Source organism: Pyricularia grisea (genome assembly GCF_004355905.1).
Source record: "Pyricularia grisea strain NI907 chromosome Unknown Pyricularia_grisea_NI907_Scaffold_8, whole genome shotgun sequence".
Classification (NCBI taxonomy): Eukaryota; Fungi; Ascomycota; class Sordariomycetes; order Magnaporthales; family Pyriculariaceae; genus Pyricularia; species Pyricularia grisea.
The window spans coordinates 835,210-853,275 of record NW_022156721.1 but is presented as its reverse complement, the minus strand read 5'-3'; the positions used below and the strand labels follow the sequence as shown (position 1 = coordinate 853,275).

Sequence of the window (18,066 nt, the reverse complement as noted above, 5' to 3'; positions counted from 1 at the left end):
GCAGACACCCCAAGCCCTGTCTGAATATGGACGTCAGGGCTCCTTGCAATCTACCCACCAACGAATAAGTTCAGATTAGGATAATAAGCGGGACTGAAACCAAGGGAAGTACGAAGTGGTTTGAAAAATCGTATGTGATTACAGGGTAAGTTAAATACCCTATAACACAGACTTGTTTGGGAAATATGGGAGGTACTAAATGGGGCTTTACAATCTGCGTGTATTTACATGGTGAATTTGAGTAACTATCAAAATGCACATTAATCTAGGGGTTGGGGTGTACTGTGGATTTCAGGGGTAATGTAGTGTAAATATACGTGGGGCTGGGCAAACACACTTCATTGACCCGTTCAACGCGCAGGCTGGAAAACAGGAGCCGAGAAATCCCGCAACACCCAGATTTGTCCATACAAATCCGTAATGTCACAATACATGCGCCAATACTTCATCCTTATCTCGGTCACCTTTTTCTCTTTCTCCCCCATGCCAGCCATACGCTTCCTTGTGGCACGGAACAGTCTCGCGAGGGCATCTTCGAAAGCCTCCCTTTCGAACTGGGCAATATCCCACAGCGCCTGCTTTTTGTTTTCAGCGACTGTCTTGGCGAACTCGGGGAAATGGACCGAATTGAGATTCTTTTCGGCGGTGTCGCGCGGAATAGAGCCCATATCATTATACATGCGGCACATGGCGCCAGAGTGCTTGCTGACCGCCTCGCCGTAGTACTTTTCCTCCATGGTGGGTAGGATGTCCGAGCCAGCCAGCGAGGGCAGCACGGATTGTGGGATCATGCACGCCATGAAGGAAAAGTAGATGGGCGAGGCAATGTGCTCGGTGCCGACAATGCGTGCCCACATGAAATAGCTCTGAGGATGCTTGAATGCGTCACCTTGTCGGGCTATCTGGATGTTAAGCCCCGTCTGGTGGATCTGCGAGAAGAGGTATGCTCGCAGCTCACGTGCCATATCGAGTCTGTCGGCGGGAGTAGCCCTTTGGACGGCCCAATGGTTCATAATATAGTCTGTGTAAATTGCCATTGGCTTGAGGCGGTCGATGCCTGGGACCTTGTCGGGCTCGAAATGCGAATCATCAAACTCGATTGGGACGAGGTATCGTACGTACCGCCTGAAGAGGTCCAGGTCTTCAGGCCGCAAGATCCCCTCGAAGAATTCGTCCGTTTGGAAGCCCAACACACCAACCTTGGTCATTTCCCAATACCATTCAGCCGACGGCTGCAGGCCATTAAGCATGCAGGAGCCTGTCCATGTGAAAGGTACCAAGGTAAAGTATTTATCTTTGGACACGCCTTCCCGCGAGAATATATCGTATTTTCGCTCCCTCAACACTTTTAAAAAAAGCGAGCTTTCAAGAACAGCGGTGAAAAGCTTTGGTTCTGGAATTTTGCAAAACAATGGCGTGCGGCTATATACTTTGATATAGCCTTTCGATTCGGGCCAAGAATCGGCGTTGTCCAGGCAATTTCCTATGGTGCTTTTTGCGGCTAGGAGAGACGCGCACTTAAGGGCGGCGAGGCGGAAGGCTCCAGTTAAAAGAGAGCTTCCGTAGGTGACCTTTCCAATCCAAAGGTGTTCGCCCTCCGGTGAGGCTTTGGATTGATTTTGTTGAAGCCAATTTTCGCCAGTTCGCACCGCATCGACGAGCCGTTGCCGGATTGGGTCAAACATGGTGACTTGGGCTGCCATCGAAATTAGAATGACAGCGTAAGCCGTCTCTTCCACTGACTGGTTCCAAGAGCCCTCGCCGTCCTGCGCCTCGAGCGTGCGAATGGCTGCATGAAATATAGCCAACGATATTTTAGTCTTGATCATGGTGTCTGATACCAGAGATTCGGGGAGTTTGTTGCTTTCCACCAATTTGATCAGGTCAACAAGTGTTTGTACAACGAGCATGCAGGGATAATAGGGAGAAAGGTTCTGTTGTTTTTATTTCTCAAGAGTTAGGCACTAACTTGGCTCTATTGCAGCTTCTCATCGGGACACTTACCCTTTTGTCTTGCATCGGCCAATTACTCTTCCACCAGAAGGTGCATATAACCTCGAGTAATTTGGCAATTTGGTCGATATATTCGACCGCATTGGGCTGGTGCAGCAGCGCGAGGAGAATGTTGCAATTGGCGCTGAAACTGGTATCCCGGTGACTGCCTGTCTCATAATCTTGTACCAAATTTGCGGCAGATTTGGCAATCCCGAACCTGTTTATCAAGCTGAGCATTTTGGCCGTTTCGTCGGCGTCGACCATGATGTTGGGCACTGCAGGGCCGAGTTTGATTAGCATTCCTCTGCCTTCTCAATGAGTGCAAATCATGACATACCAAACCCAACTGCGTCGCTTCCTGCCTCAAACGCTCGGTCCAGCACATGAGCGACCTCTGTGGCCGATGAGCCTAGCTGCTCAGCCGAAAACCCTGCATGTGTCAAAGCCGACAGTACCTTTCTCCTGATGTTAGTTCTTGCTGTGGTTCGTGGAAGCCAAGGGCTCAGTATCATACCCATAAAAGTTCAAAGTTTATGGAGGGGAATGCATTGGGAACACTTCTCCCACCCGTCCTTGTCAAAACCTTGACCAAATAACCTTCTGCCTCATCATCCCACGCTGCATCCGATAAACCAATCAGGTATGCCGCCGTAGAAGAAGGTGACCACATGAAAGCACCATTGACCTTGTGGTGTGCAATTTTGCTGTAGTCGATTTGGCCCAGAAATGCTTCGAGGTAGTGAATGGCTGTGATTTTCGTCTGTCCATAAAGATCTTCTGGATTGCAAGCCAAAAGTCTCGCCCTGTATATCTCAGTTAGGGCAGCTTCACCCTGGAATTCGAACGAAATCCCTTCATCTTTTAAAAGACGCAGCAACGTTGGTACTATAACTTCGTAGCCAACATGCGTGTTCTCCTCGGCCGTCTCTGCCACCTCCCAGGCATTCAACATGACCTGCAAGGCAGCCGTTGCTCGTTCCACCCGAGCATGCACATCTCCAGCCTGCACGATCGCGATTTGTAGCGGTTCAGAGGCATGGCGGCGGAGGGCCAGCAGCGAGGCCGCAGTGTTGAGAATGCCGTCCACCTGAGAGTAAGACTGCCAACCACCATCGGCTAGCTGCGTGTCGAGGATGTATTGAAAGCAATCTGAGAAAAGCCATTGGTGCTCTCCGTTGGCATTTCGCTTTTTGACTAGCGCTAGCCAGGCTGTATCGTAGACACTCGGTGTATTGAAACCTGCGTCAAGACCTGGGCTCTGGCTGTTCAACAAATGCCTTGTTAAACTCGCGGCTTCTTGGTCGACATCTGTCTTGTGGAGTACAGTAGTGGAGCTCATTGTTGTAGTGTTCTTTCCAGCTAGGGTTTTGATTAGGGCGGTATGGAAATCTCCCTTCTTGCTGGTTTTTCTTTGGTTTTATCTTCTGGGTTTCTTTTTTTCGTTCTCAAGTACAATCTGATAGTATGAGAACTATTTGGTCGCCACGACTGACTTCAAGTCACGCTGCAATGGCTATTAATTTCTTGGTCAGGCTTGACTAATATAAAGTACTCTCACGGCCTGGGTTTCGCCTCTGCTCTTCTTGTTTTGCTTTTCGTTTCTCTTTTCCATTTTAGGTTTCCACATACAAATCTTTCCTGCAGTAGCACTGGTACAATAAAATAGCCTTGGTCAGCCCCAACACTCAAAATGGGGGGGGCTTTGTACAGTATCGAGACTTTGCGGGATAGGCCAAATCCTTAGTCAAGGTGAAGATATAAAGTTTCTCGGTGGATTGAGGAATTCCACCCTTGTACATGGGAACATTGCTGACATTTCCAGGGGCGTGGGCGGAGCTCACCAAATCTATTGGTAGATTTGGCCTAACACTTGAGTAATCACACAATTGATACAGAGCTAGGGAACGAGTTTGTACTTCAGCTGATATTGCAGAGTTTGAGTCTTTGACAGCCTAGTCCGGATAAGGCAAGTATCACAACCCCCTACATAGTAGAAATTTTATGCTTTGTAATTGGATTAGAACCATGCTGTACATATCCTCTCACATTATCTGCAACAGTCTGATTAGAGATGAACGGGGCTTGTTGAAAGATTCAGATATCAGGATCATGGTTACTGTTGATAGTTTCAGGCATTTTCATATTGTTCGAAGTTTTGACACATTAGCATGTCGTATTTGTATTTGCACAAAAACCACTGAATCAACGTTGCATGGGATGCAAGGTCCAAACGGTCACAAGGGCCACGATCAACCACGTCAAATAAATTTTAACTTTTGGTTTCTCTCACCCCCTTTCGAACAAGGTACCCGCTGGGTCTCAAGTGGATCACCAAACTCCTGACCTCAGATAAGGTTAGCTAAGGTCAGCAATGTGTCAATACGCCGCGATATGTCACTAATATAGGGGTATGCAGTATAATTTGTATAGAAATTCCGGGTAGATGTTGAACACTGCTTCGCCAAGCCCAAAGTCCGTTATCGCCCTTGACCGCCTCTACAAGTTCCGACTAGCTCATCCGATGTACTATGATATCGGGCGGAAATATCCCTCCCCTGCCACCGTACGTATATACGTGGCCCTTTACCGGTACAGCCTTACTGTTTGCGGGAGGAACCAAGTGCCTGAATCAAATTTTTCTCCAAAACTATCACCAAAGTCAGCAACGGCAACGCCCACAATGCCCACCCCACATGACGATACTACGACCGAGCCAGAGGAGGAATTCTTACCCGTACCATCCTAGTGAACATGGGATTTGGTGTTCCTTATGCAATGAAATAAATAGGCTTGGAGGTATATTAATTTGTGTTTAAACCCTTTGTCAGTTACACGTACCCCACAGTAACTACCATACCACGTAGTGATCGCGGGCCGTACAGTACTAACATAGTACGCACTGCTGACCCTTGTCAACTTTCTTGAAGGTTTAGGGGTCTAGACCCCGACTGCAGTTACCCCCACAGTGATATTCACTTTACCCCAAAATCCAATCTGATCATACTGTGCCGTACTCCTCCTAGATGCTACACCGAGGTCTTGACTAGCTAGCGCCTGTTCAAAGATGAATAGTTCCATTATGCATGATCGGGTTCGTGGCGACTCGCCGTGCTGCACTCCGGCCGGATGCGGTCCCTTAGTTTAGGGCCACGAGAACAGTGTAACTACGAATTCAAGGCTGATTCATGTGTCGTGTATCTGCAGATGGATTTGTTTACATTCCACTTCCGGAATCAGCCTATCGCGTGTAGTGGCTTGACCAAAGGTTAATGCTGACGCACATACCTCAACATAGTACCACGGAAGCCTAGTAGTCGCGAATATTTGTGCATGGATTCCATCCCTACTTCGTACGTACATCTTTTTATTTTCAACTTGTTGAACCTCATATATTTTCCCCCTCGCTTATGTCTTGCCCTGGTCTTGGAGCCATTGATGCAACGGTGTATTTGATACTGCCAGCAAGGTTCATCTCGGCGCTGTTTACTGTAACAATTTCCTCTTAATCAGAAGCACAACAACTGCTCCAAAGCTTGGATTGTTAGAGTAGCGAGTGCTTTTAAATACAACTCTTTCTTGCTTATAATCTTGAACACAAGCAGCTGGCCACACAAACTTCATTTCAGTCTTTCAGAGATGAACGGAACACAGCCAAAATCATCCAGCGCAGCCGCGAGCCTAGCGTCGTCTGCAAAAGACCTCATTAGACGGCTATCTTGCATCAGCCATGAAAAATATTCCTTCAGCACGGCCAGCTGTGAGCCTTATAATACGGCCTGGGTGGCCATGGTCACAAAGGAGACCGACGGTCAGAAGAAGTGGCTATTTCCGGAATGCTTTTACAACCTGCTGAAAACGCAGGCCAAAGATGGAAGTTGGGCTTACCACCCCAAAAGCAAAACGACGGGCGTGCTGGCAACGGCAGCAGCTTTGCTGGCTCTGTTAAAACATCTTAAAGAGCCTCTTCAAGTCTATGACGTGTCCTCCGAAGAGGTCCGCAAGCGTATCGCTCTGGCAACCGAATCCTTGAAAATTCAGCTGCAAAATTGGGACGACGCCCAAAGCACCAACCACATTGGCGTCGAAATTATTACGCCGTCCCTGTTGGCCTATTTGGAACAGGAAGATGCGAATATGCGGTTCCAATTTCCGGCCCAGGCCGGACTTCAAAAAATGTACAGCGCCAAAATGTCACTTTTTAAACCCGAATGCCTGTACGAGCAAAAGGTGTCGACAGCCGCCCACTCGCTCGAGGCTTTCATCGGCAGAATCGATTTCGACCGCGTTTCCGGCCATCTCTGGAACGGGTCCATGATGGCTTCGCCGTCGTCCACGGCCGTGTACCTGATGTACGCGTCAGTGTGGGATAACGAGGCCGAGGGTTTTTTGCGGCATGTTGTGGCGGCTGGTTCAGGCCGCGGCGATGGAGGAGTGCCGGGGACTTTCCCGACGTCGTACTTTGAATACAGCTGGGTAAATTATTCCGTGTAACCGGTATCTTTTCTTTGTCGTTTATCTCTAACAAGCATGCAGTCAGTTGTGACCCTTCTGCAGAACGGGTTTTCTGTTCAAGATTTAGGTTCCAAGGAATTAGGCGTTATAGCCGATCATCTCGAGGCTGGATTTAAACAAGAAGGCGGAATTATCGGATTTGGTATGTTACAAGGAAGTGCAGCATTACTTGCGAGTTGATTAAAGTTAAAGATTAAATTGGTGTGCTAACATACCTCCAGCGCCGCGAGCCCCGGACGCAGATGACACGGCCAAAGGTCTCATGGCTTTGGACTTGATGGGTCGTCATATTTCCCCCGACCAAATGATCAAAGTCTTCGAGGGCCGTAATCACTTTACCACATTCGGCTCCGAACGCGACCCCAGCCTGACATCTAATTGCCATGTTCTTCTTGCCTTACTACGGCAGCCAATCGTTTCTCAATATTACCCGCAAATAACCAAAACGGCCAATTTTATTTGTGAGTATTGGTGGAAGACCCAAGGCCATATTAGAGATAAGTGGGTAAGTAAAAATCCAGATGCTCGGTCCCAGCTTCAAAGTCAACTAGATCCTTTTCACTAACTATATACACACAGCATCTGAGCCACATGTACCCAACCATGCTAATGGTAGAGGCATTTACCGAACTCCTCCACCATTTGGAAAGAAGCAGCGCCTTGCTCGAAAACACTGGCCAAAAACTGCTTTGGCGCGCCCGCATTTGTCTGTTTCAAGCTTGCATTCGCACCCTGCTGGACCAGGACGAAGACGGCTCCTGGGAGGGTTTGCCCGAACAGACCTCGTACGCGATCCTTGCGCTGGTCGAAGCACAAAAGTCCAACCTCTTCAACGACATCAACGTCCAGCTTCAAACCGCCATCAGCCGCGGGGCCCAGTCTCTCAAAACACGGAAGGTCGGCGCCGGAGAACAAGGCTGGACGTCCAAGGCGGCTTACCGCGTCGAGTTTGTTGCAGAGGCTTACGAGCTCGCGGCGCTAAATTCGGCTGCCCTTGCTCTGGGGAACAAGGCCACAGACGCAGGGAGTGACGTAGCGATGCCCTTGGCTGGTCCCAAATTCGAGGCCTATATCGGAATTCTCAAAGAAACGCACCCGTTCTCGGAATTGCCCGCGTGGAAGCTTAGGGCGTCCTTGTTCGAATCTAGTCTGTTTGTGCCGCTGCTCCATGACCAAAATGAGGAGTTCAAAACTTCCGACGACAAATACCTCGACATGATCCCCTTCACCTGGGTTATCTGTAACAACACGAGCCGCTTTTGCCTGTCGACCGCACGGCTGTACGACATGATGCTCGCCTCGTTGCAGAGCGCTCAGGCCGAGCAGATCAGCCACGATGGCGCCGCAACCGCCGCCCCCGACATGTGTGAGCTGCGCCAGCTCATGGACACCGTTTTCAAACAAACTCCACAGACGGAGAAGCCTCTCCCGGCAAACACCAATGGCCACGCTGTAAACAAACCGGCTACCAATGGCAGTGGCCTCTCGGATACCCACGGGAATTTCGAGGCTTCCATAGGCCGTTTCGTGGCGCATGTCCTCAACCTTGTGCCCTCGGTTGCCTAGGGACTTTCCAAGAATGCAGCCAGGCCCAAGTTGTCCAGGAATGAAGCTCTTGTTTTGCCATAAATTTGCAGTCGCAGCACCGTGTACCGCACCGTGCATCGCCTCCTTTTCTTTTCTTTTGCCGGAGGCAGCCGAGAGGTGCCTGGTTTGTGAGTCTTTGTGGTTATACATAGGGTCTAGAATGGAAACATGACCCTTGGGTAGCGAGTGATGTGTGGACTGGGATACTGCTAGAAGAGGAATACGGAAATGTTAACTCCATTATGGAAAGGGTGTCCCCACCCGGAGTCTTAAGAGGAGCGACGAGATAAAGCACTAGGGATTTGGAAGACAGAAATCAGTGAACCAAACTATATGTCATTTGCCAATATTGAACAGGGTATGTAGACTTACAAACTAAACATTAACTTGCATTACAAATCTTGAGGTTGTAGCTCTGGACAAACAGGCAGAGTGGAGCACGTTCGAAATTCCACAACAACCCAGTTGATTCGAAAATATCGTTTGATACAGAACGGCAGTCTGACGAGACCCAGCTTGACGCACGTGTAATGAATGTCAAACAAGGTGAGCATTAGTCATACTTTAAAGCGAATCTAATCTCGAACTTACCTAAGGTAGTTAGTCAAATGACAGTCAAAGTTACAATGCAAGCTGCAAAACAATTTCGACTTTTATAACCCGTATTTATTATGGTAATCCCTACTTGGGACTGGGGATAGTTGCCTATCAGCAACCTATTGGGTACACAAGGTGCAGAATTAGGAAAGAATCACATTCTACGTACATGATCTGCTTCTATACTCCGCACTGTACCGCTCCAGCCCTCTAGTCGGATCAACGCTTAACCCAGGCAGGCCCTAACCAATAAGATTACTACAACCCTTTTCTTATCACTACCTTGACTAACTTGTAGCTTTACTTCCAGTTGCGGCTATGCGAGTAACATGTGTACAGCGGTGTATATAATGGCAATACTATCAAGCTGACCGGTTCGGGTTAACTGCTTCGACAACTCCCATTTCGCCTTGATGAACAGATTACGTGGATGTGGTGGGCTAGCCCTTCGACCCCCTTGTTGTGCCACGAGTAATACTAGTATATGGCCGCATTCAGACATGGGATAGGGAGTCACCGTACTCTGTTACAACTACGTCGTACGATTGGGAATGACACGAGAAGTAAGGTTTGTTTCGTTAGGTTCCCCCGCTTTGACTCGGTGTCGTCTTCAAATTCACTCGCTGGAAAAACACACATACTACCTAGTTGCCCGGTGTATCATCCATTTTCCTTCCCATAGTGTGAGTATTGGGACCGGACCCCATGAAATGTCGCTCAAACACTGCTGGTGAACAACCCACATCACCCGCCACCAGAGCGCACTTTCAACATCTCCAAACCAGCATCACAAGAACGGCAATACAAGTTATGGCTAATCCTCCTAATGCCCACTCAGCCTGGCTCCAGGACCAATTCCTGGGCGGGATTCCCTCATTTCATTTTGACCGGTCGACAGTTGCGCTAACTTTGGCCGCTGTTGTTATGGTTCCGGTGATCGCTAGCTATATTCTTAGCGGCCGCAAAGATGACAAAGTTCCATTGATCAACCCGCGAGGGCTGTTCGAATTAAGTCTCATAAAAAACGTGGAATTCATGACCACGGGTATGGGTCTTTTTCACGAGGGTAAAAAACGTTTTCCGGGACAGCCTTTCAAGCTTTTGAGCAACGTCGGTCCCGTGACTATTTTGCCTCCTGATCGGGCGAATGAGGTCAAGAGCCTGCCGACATTGAACTTTCGCAAGGCATTTGCCTATGTAAGTTAACTGGGTCGTAAAGGCCTCCATAGCGAGTATGTCTTCGATAAATGCGATTTCTAACATGGATAAAAACAATTTGATAGGCTCTCCCTCCTGGTTGCCCGGGCAGAGATGTTTTTTGGCTGCTCGACCACCCGAACGAGATCGTGCAAAAGATTGTCATGAAGCATTTGACAAAACGCCTTAGTAAGTATCGAACGGTTTGCTACAGCATCGCCCTGGCTTGCGACTTTTACTGACCCAAACCCAATTCCAAAGACACCGTCACAGGGCCGATGGCTTTGGAGGCCGCCTTTGCTATCGACAAGGTTTTTGGGAACAATCCCGGTAAGCTGTCCTTGCCTCCGTCCCTACCAATCTGTCTTTACACAAAACCGTAGTGAAGATGATGTCGATGCCGCTAACCGATAGTCCGTATGCAACCTGGGGTGTTGAAAAAGACTGGACCGAGGTCACAATTTATAACAATATCACGCAAATCGTCGCCCGGATCTCCTCCCGCGTGTTCCTAGGACCCGAGCTTTGTCGGAACGAGGAATGGCTCGACGTAACTATCAAAAACGCCATGGTGTCCTTTGGGATTTTGATGTCGGTGCGCTGCTTCCCCAGCTGGCTGAGGTCGCTCATCTTTTGGACCAGCAAGCCCGGCAAGGAATTCCGGGCATTGTATGCCAGCGCGTGCAACATTGTGGAGCCGGTCGTTGAGCGCCGGCGCAAGGAGCGTAAGGAATGCGAGGCAAAGGGGGTGGCCCCGCCCGTGTACAACGACGTTATTGAATGGGTCGAGATCGAGGCCAAAGGCGATCCCACGTGCAGAACAACGGGCGTGCAGCTCGTCTTCTCGACCGCGGCCATCCACACCACGGCGGACCTGTTCACCTATACCCTGATACAGCTGGCGGCCAACCCGCATCACATCGATGCGCTGAGGAAAGAGATATTGGAAACCCTCCCCGTCAACGGGTGGAAAAAAGTATCGCTCTCGTCGCTCAAGCTACTGGACAGCACTATCAAGGAAGCCCAGAGGCTCAAGCCCGTCCAGGCCAACTCTATGCAGCGGATGGTGACGAAAGACACCGAGATCGAAGGCGGATATGTGCTGCGCAAGGGCGAAGTTGTCAGCGTCGACGCCAGCAGGGTTTGGGACCCGGCCAGGTTCGAAAACCCGAGATGTTTTGACCCCTACCGGTTTTTCGAGGCCCGCAAAAAGCCTGGCGGTGAAAACATCTCGCAGCTCGTGTCGGCCACGGCCGACCACCTACCTTTTGGGTACGGCAAATACGCCTGCCCGGGCCGCTTCTTCGTCGCCCACGAGGTCAAGCTGGCATTTTGCTACCTGCTTTTGAAATACGATTGGAAAATATCTGGAAACAATGCAGCTTCCTTCACCATTGATGCGGGCCTCGATACTTTGGTCAATCCGCAGGTTAAACTTGTATATCGACGGCGCAAGGAGGAGATTGATCTAGACTCGTTGGTCTTTGAGACTGCGGAATAGGGGAAGAAGCCAGGGCTGCGCCTAGAATAGAGATGTGACGTTTCTACCAAGGGTATTTCTCTTGAGATAAACCAAGCAGTTGGGATCTAATTTATATCCCAGGGTTTGGGGGTGGGGGGTATGTGACTGTGTGCACTTCTCCTCCAAGGCCTGAATTAAAAGTCCAAGTGCATACATGCCTACCCATCACCTGGTCACGATAAATACCATGATAAGCAATAGAATAAATTCCAATATGTTTGGTTGGCCGTCTGGGGGACACTGGGTCAGTAAAAGAATTGTCACTATATCAGGCAGGGATGAAGCTCCGCCTTGGCCTCATAACGTTGGCTACCTCGAGCTTTCCCAAGTTCGAACTTGGCGGCAGACAATTTTAGCTCATGCGTGTACATGCACATCCAATCAAGGGCACGGTTGCACTAAGCTACTTGCCCTAAGATGGGGAGGGAAAGGGGTTCATGACCTCGGCTATTCGACTCGAAGGTGGGTAAGCCTGACTGACTTGTATCACTAGTACGGAGGTTGGAATGGACAGGTTCTGACAGGCTGGAAACAGTTGAAAAGCATATTGTTTACCTCAGAACCCTGCATGACATTGCAGCACGTTGATATATTTCGTTATTCTAGTTCGTTCTCCACTTGCCACATCATCAGGGATCGGGGAAGATGAAAGCAAACCCCAAGCATTAGTGCCATTCGCAACTGTATGAAATAACGCTGACACGAAGTGTCACAAAACATGGTCATTCCAAAATGACACATACAAATAAGTGAATTTAAAACTGCAAATGACAATGTGGCCCATCCAGCAAACAGGGGTCGGCTTCTGACTCTGAACATGTCGCATTTGAAGTAGCTTGCCCAAGTTTGTGTGCGGGCTAATCTACTCCCCACTCGCTGAATATCTCAACTATGTACGCGAGTGAATGTAGAGACGCGCGCACTTTTCTTTTATCTCTTCACAAATCTGGGTGCATAAAAGGCATCAATTTCAAAAAATAAAACGGCACCTTGTACGGATGCAAATACGTTTCCTATTACAAGTGAAGAAGTGGTTGCACACTGCTAGCGGGCTGCCGTCCAGTTACTCACGATTGTTCATCTCAAAGTACTCGTCTCCTCAAATCCGAGGGTGCATTGTTGTTAAAAGTTTCGCTTCATCATATCTTTTATCGTCACCGTACCTGCTCAATGGCGGCTGAACTTGTAGCCAACATTTCCCAGGCCGGAATCCTCCAGGGGCTCCGCACTGCAACATCAGCATGGTATGCTCCGTACGTTGTCACGGCCTTGCTTTTAGCCATTGCCGCATACACCTCGCAGGATAAATACCCAGCTGTTCCTTGGCTGAACCCGAAAGGTTACATCGATTTGATGGCATTCGTACCGCGCTACAAATTCTTCATGAATCCTCGAGAAACACTGAAAGAAGGCACAAAACGGTTCGGAGATAAACCTTACAAACTCAATACGGAGCACGGTCCCGTGCTCTTACTCCCGCACAAGTACGTGGCCGAGGTGAAAAGTGAGCGAAACCTCAATTTCACGGCCGCAGCTGGAGATGTGAGTAAACGGATCCACATCGCCCTGCGATTCTTGTTATTTGCTAGCTTATAGTCTTTCTTTCTGTTATCAATCAAGCGTGCTGACGATGGGATGGTGTCCAGTATGTTCATAATTATCTTCCGGGCTTTGAACCACTTAGCGCGCCCAAAGAATTGCCTTTCATTGTCAACCAATATTTGACGAAACCGCTGTGTAAGTTGTCAGTCAATATTTGCCCTCCACACCTCCAATGAAAGAACACAGGGCATTAACTGACACGGCACTGTCGATATTATAGCGACCTTGACGAGGCCATTATCACTTGAGGCTACTGAAAGTCTAAAGGATGTGTTTATGGAATCCGAGGGTAAGTCTTACCGTAATAACTCGGTCTGCGCGGTAACGCTAAATAAAGATATGGAAACTCTCCAGAATGGACCGAAATAACCCCTGCCAGCATCACTATGGTCGTCTCCCGGATGTCGTCTCGAATCTTCATGCAGGAGCTTTGTACAGACATGGATTGGATCAAGGCCTCCTCCGAATACGTAGTCAATATCTTCCATTTTGGGTTTCTGCTCGGGGTGTGTCCAAAGTTCTTGCGGCGCATCGTGAACCGATATCACCCACGAGCCTTGAAGAACCGCCAGCTACTCCAGCGCTGCCGGGACATATTGCAGCCGCATTTGGATAAGCGCAATGCCGTTATCAAAGAAGCCGAGGCTCGCGGCGAAAAGAACCCATACAACGATTCGATCGAATGGTATAAAAAGGAAGTTAAAAGTAGAAAGGTCGACCAGGCAGTGGAGCAGATATCGCTTTCCCTCGTGGCGGTACACACCACTTCGGACCTTTTGGGGCAAACCGTAGTCGACATTGCGAGGCACCCGGAGCTTTTTGCTCCTCTGCGTCAGGAGGTTATCGACGTGCTGGGTGCAGAGGGTTTAACGAAAGCGGCGTTCCAGAAGTTGGTATTAATGGATAGCTGTTTCAAGGAAACCCAAAGGATAAGACCAATCTTTAACAGTAAGTTGAAAGGCGCCAACCTTTTATGACTGGGAAAGAAGCAAAGATGCTCAAGCTCGGAAACGATGGCCAAAGCTCCCAAAAGAATAGACAATTCAGGGCGCTGTGACATTTTCTAACTGCTCCCCACCACAGCATTCTTCCAGAGAAAAGCCCTTAAAAACGTCACACTGAGCGACGGTTTCGTTATCAAAAAGGGCACCAACGTCGCAGTGGACGCCGTTCTCATGGAAGACGAAAACATTTGGCCAGAACCGCACCGCTACAACCCCCATCGTTTTGTCGAGATGCGCAAAACGCGGGGTGAGGAGAGCAAATCGCACCTGGTCAGCGTCAGCGCCCATCATTTTGCCTTTGGCCACGGTGTCCACGCCTGTCCCGGTCGCTTTTTCGCCGCCGTAGAGCTCAAGATCGCCCTGGCGCATATGCTCCTCAAATACGACTGGAAGCTGGCCCCGGGCAGCGAGGATATCGGTCCCGCCGCCCACGGAATCAACTTTAACCTCAACCCCGACATTAAGCTTTTGGTCCGCCGTAGGGAGCAGGAGTTGGACCTGGACTCGCTGGCCTGTTGAGGCGGGGGTAGGAGATTGATAGTTATGTGCAAGTGAATGCCCGAAAAGGCTAGAAACTTGGTGGGGGACTTTTGATTCTTAGAACGGGTTTTATCAACCTGCCTCGGGGGGGTTTAGAAAAAAGACCTCGGCCGATGACAAGATTTGAATCCACAACTTACAGGTGTCAGTGAGTTGGATTTGAGACGGCTAATGCTGATAAGAAGGTCAGGGTTAGAATTAAGGGCCTTGTATTTTTGTCGATCCGATTTTCGTGGCTAACCACTTGATGATTGAAACTTCGTTTTGTTCGTCAGTTACCTTTCTCGGCCATCAGCTACAATTGCGCCACATGGTCGCTGATGAGGAGAGGCTATATGCCAGTCTCATGTCTCCCTTTATATTAGCTAGCTGCATTGTAAGAGTGCCAGTTGTGTGTCTCAATTGTTGGGAGCCTTGGTACTACTATCAACAGTTCACCAAGCAAACTTGAGACTATTAGACTCGATCCAAGCCCTTAGTTGGAAGCGGCTCAGCTCTCCAAGACCATGTAGCACTCATTTATATCTACGGCAGCAAAAAGGCACATGCCGCAACCAAAGCCATTTCCAACGCCGAGTAAAAGAAGAGCCAATAAACATCCCTCTAATATAATCCCCCTGGACTGCAAACATTCGGCTTCCCCGGCAGATAAAATTCCTCATGCAACGCAGTAGGCCCCTCCGTTCTGCAAAACACACCTCCCCGGACCGCACCTGGCGCTCAGGCTCCAGTCGCCACCGGAGTTGCACACATACATGTTGCTGCCCGAGCAGTTCCACGCGGGGGGAGTGCAGACCCGTGCAGCGGGTAGCGGGTTCGGTATCGGTGCGCGCTCGAGAAGCTCGCCATCTTGAACGGGGGCGCCGGGTGCCGCGGAGCACAGTCCTGCGAAAATGAGGGCGACGATGCCTGATGATTTCATTGTTGTGCTGATGGGTTGCGGTAGTGGTGGAGGTGGGCCTTGGTGGTGTTGTTTGTTTGGAGGAGTTTGTGATAGTGGTTGTGGAGGCTTATTTGTAGAAGAAAGATTGATTGTATTGAGGACCAGAAGCGGCTGTTCTTGGTCCCTTTTATAGGCAGTATATGGTTGCAGCGCTTGCTAACATTTTCAATTTGATAGTTGGTCAACCTTGGTTGTGCTATCGTGCCCCTTACTGGCTCCTGATACGACTTTGCTGCTGGTTGAGATTCGACTATTGGATGACTGCATTGCTGAGAAGCATATTTAAGTTGTTGATCATCAATTCGTCAATTTCAAGTGAGGGGGGAACGAGTCTTGGCACTGCAAGTCAAAGTACCGTGCAGTTTTGCCCATTTCGTCAGCCAGGCAGGCTGAGACGTTTATACCGGGTGGAGGGATAAGAAGCCAAGGCAACATTGATGACTGTAAATCTAAATACAAATTCAGTTGGGATACCTGATAGCATGGTTTGCTGTTTCCAAGTAATCATGTTGAGATTTGTGGCAAGATACGTAGACAGGGCCCCTCAGTCTCACTATCATTTGATAAGTTGCAGAGTAAGATGAAAAACACGCGTATCAATGGGTGGATTTGATCTTCTAATTTTCGATTTCAGTTAGACCTGATTTGGAAAGATCCTCTCCATACTGCCTAGTCGATACAAAATTTGATGGTTGTATGGTGAACCGAGGCTTTGAAATTCCATGTAGACGCGTAGATGCACGAAGCCCTTTGCCGACCAGTCTGAAATAGTTTGGTACCCAATACTGCCAGAAATTGCCATATCCTTCTTTTCCCGTTATCCACAGTATTCTCATACTTAGATGCAGTAAGCACCACCGTTCTGCTCGCTGCACTTTTTCGGGCTGCACTTGGCGCTCAGAATCCACTGCTTGCTGGAGTTGCAGACTTGGATGTCGGACCCTGAGCAACGGTACTTGCCGGGAGTACAAGTCGATGGGGAGGCGGTTGGCTGCGGCCTGGGCGTTTGCTGACGCACTTCAAGCATGTCACCCTGAACTGGGGTGCCGGGCGCTGCGACTGAGACGCCGACGAAGATCAAAATGAGGATGCTTGATGCCTTCATGATGAATGACGGTAGAGGAACGGGCTTGATGGTGGTATAATTATTGCCGCTGCTCATGCTCGTGTAAAGAGGAGGAGGGAAGGTTGCAGAGGACGCCCTGTGGAATAGAATCGATATGGGAGAGACGTAAGAGAGTCTGCTATTCATGGATAAACCGGACTTATATACAAATTCATGGTTTTAAAATTTCCGATAATGTTATGAACAATGCGGGCTGGCACCTGACCTCCAACTGTGCCGCAGTCGGGCTTTGGAGTATACTCTGTCTATTGGATACTGCTTCGTGCAAGGAACCTGATTGGACCAGTCACTACTAGTTGGTCTGACATAAGAGCCGCCAGAGAGATATTGGAATCGCCCCGTTTGTAAATACACGATCTATACCGCAGGTTTCCTTTGCAGCTTGCTTGTTTTTTTAAACAATAGTGAGTGCGAGGTGATGCATGGGGTACGGGAGAATTTATCTTGTCCAAAAGAGTTCAGAGCAATCAACCATCTCACCTAATTACCAAAGCAGTTAGTCAGGCAAAAACTGAAGTTCTAGATTGGTTATAATTCTTCAAGCCAAGGAACATGGCTTTCGAATGGAAATCTAAATCGTGTCAGCTCAAAATCTAATGGAGGATAAGCGCTATGAGTATAGCTTATAGTAGTCAAGTGGAATAGTCTGATATGTCGCGAATGAGGTGGTGTTGTGAGATGTCTGGGGTTTGGACTTCATTTCCTGCCCTCCGGGAAACCCATTAACGAGAGTTCAGAACGAAACCATGCCACGCATGGGTCCCTCCTCTTGATATCGGTTGTGGGCCCTGTAGCCAGTTAATGGAGAGCCAGCGTTCTGTTGAAACTACTTATGCAGGTGATATTCTAGCGGATGTGAATTCTTCCGTTGACCGGGGAAATGTATTTTTGATGACCGTAATCAAGACCTTGGCGCTCGGCTACTAGCGTGAGAGTAATATGATTACATGCAGTCTTTGTGAAGAATTTGGCTGTGAAAATCATACATATTTTGTGAGGCGAACATTTGCTTCTGCTTACGAGATCATCATTTTGATTTTTGTATATATCTAAAACCCGATATTTCGAGTCGAGGTGAGAGTCTCGATCGTGGTCACGAAGACGACGCGCAGAATGGGTAAGCGGCTGAGTATACCCATATACCTCAACAATTGGATGTACAACTCGACCAACGGAATAACGGAACGCCCTCACGGTGGTTTAGCAGGAAGCGCAGAAGGTTTTTTCGACTAGTCTAGGGCAAAGATCGACGAACAAAACTCAATAAATAACCATACGTTAGTAAAGACCTTGCTTGGTGCAAAAAATTAGTGATCACAGAAAAATTGCAGGTTGGCTCAGAGCAGTTTTTGAACAATGCCGGACACCGAGACTTGTTTGCTCGGGTCTAGCCGATATAGTAGGGTTCGGCGCCGTTCGAATGTGTTCCTTCGTTGAAACG

At 48.9% G+C, this 18,066-nt stretch overlaps 5 protein-coding genes across 5 annotated transcripts; 2 read left to right on the top strand and 3 right to left on the bottom strand.

Moving 5' to 3' along the window:
• Positions 1 to 350: 350 nt before the first annotated feature.
• On the bottom strand, positions 351 to 3,334 carry PgNI_12056 (uncharacterized protein; the record flags this gene model as incomplete). The annotated part of the gene is made up of 4 exons (XM_031132013.1): positions 351 to 1,934; positions 2,005 to 2,303; positions 2,333 to 2,450; positions 2,510 to 3,334. 4 exons carry the CDS (start codon positions 3,332 to 3,334, stop codon positions 351 to 353), a joined length of 2,826 nt encoding a protein of 941 aa, XP_030977125.1.
• A 2,297-nt stretch (positions 3,335 to 5,631) lies between these two features.
• PgNI_12055 (uncharacterized protein) lies at positions 5,632 to 8,073 on the top strand (the record flags this gene model as incomplete). The annotated part of the gene is made up of 4 exons (XM_031132012.1): positions 5,632 to 6,468; positions 6,529 to 6,649; positions 6,729 to 7,012; positions 7,087 to 8,073. 4 exons carry the CDS (start codon positions 5,632 to 5,634, stop codon positions 8,071 to 8,073), a joined length of 2,229 nt encoding a protein of 742 aa, XP_030977153.1.
• A 1,428-nt stretch (positions 8,074 to 9,501) lies between these two features.
• Positions 9,502 to 14,535, top strand: PgNI_12054 (uncharacterized protein; the record flags this gene model as incomplete). Its single annotated transcript, XM_031132011.1, has 9 exons — positions 9,502 to 9,888; positions 9,975 to 10,077; positions 10,150 to 10,218; positions 10,332 to 11,368; positions 12,614 to 12,952; positions 13,057 to 13,147; positions 13,233 to 13,301; positions 13,367 to 13,960; positions 14,096 to 14,535. 9 exons carry the CDS (start codon positions 9,502 to 9,504, stop codon positions 14,533 to 14,535), a joined length of 3,129 nt encoding a protein of 1,042 aa, XP_030977154.1.
• A 679-nt stretch (positions 14,536 to 15,214) lies between these two features.
• PgNI_12053 (uncharacterized protein) lies at positions 15,215 to 15,478 on the bottom strand (the record flags this gene model as incomplete). The annotated part of the gene is made up of 1 exon (XM_031132010.1): positions 15,215 to 15,478. One exon carries the CDS (start codon positions 15,476 to 15,478, stop codon positions 15,215 to 15,217), a length of 264 nt encoding a protein of 87 aa, XP_030977110.1.
• An 859-nt stretch (positions 15,479 to 16,337) lies between these two features.
• Positions 16,338 to 16,780, bottom strand: PgNI_12052 (uncharacterized protein; the record flags this gene model as incomplete). The annotated part of the gene is made up of 2 exons (XM_031132009.1): positions 16,338 to 16,701; positions 16,773 to 16,780. The coding sequence occupies 2 exons, from the start codon at positions 16,778 to 16,780 to the stop codon at positions 16,338 to 16,340; spliced, it is 372 nt and encodes a 123-aa protein (XP_030977111.1).
• Between the last annotated feature and the right edge of the window lie 1,286 nt (positions 16,781 to 18,066).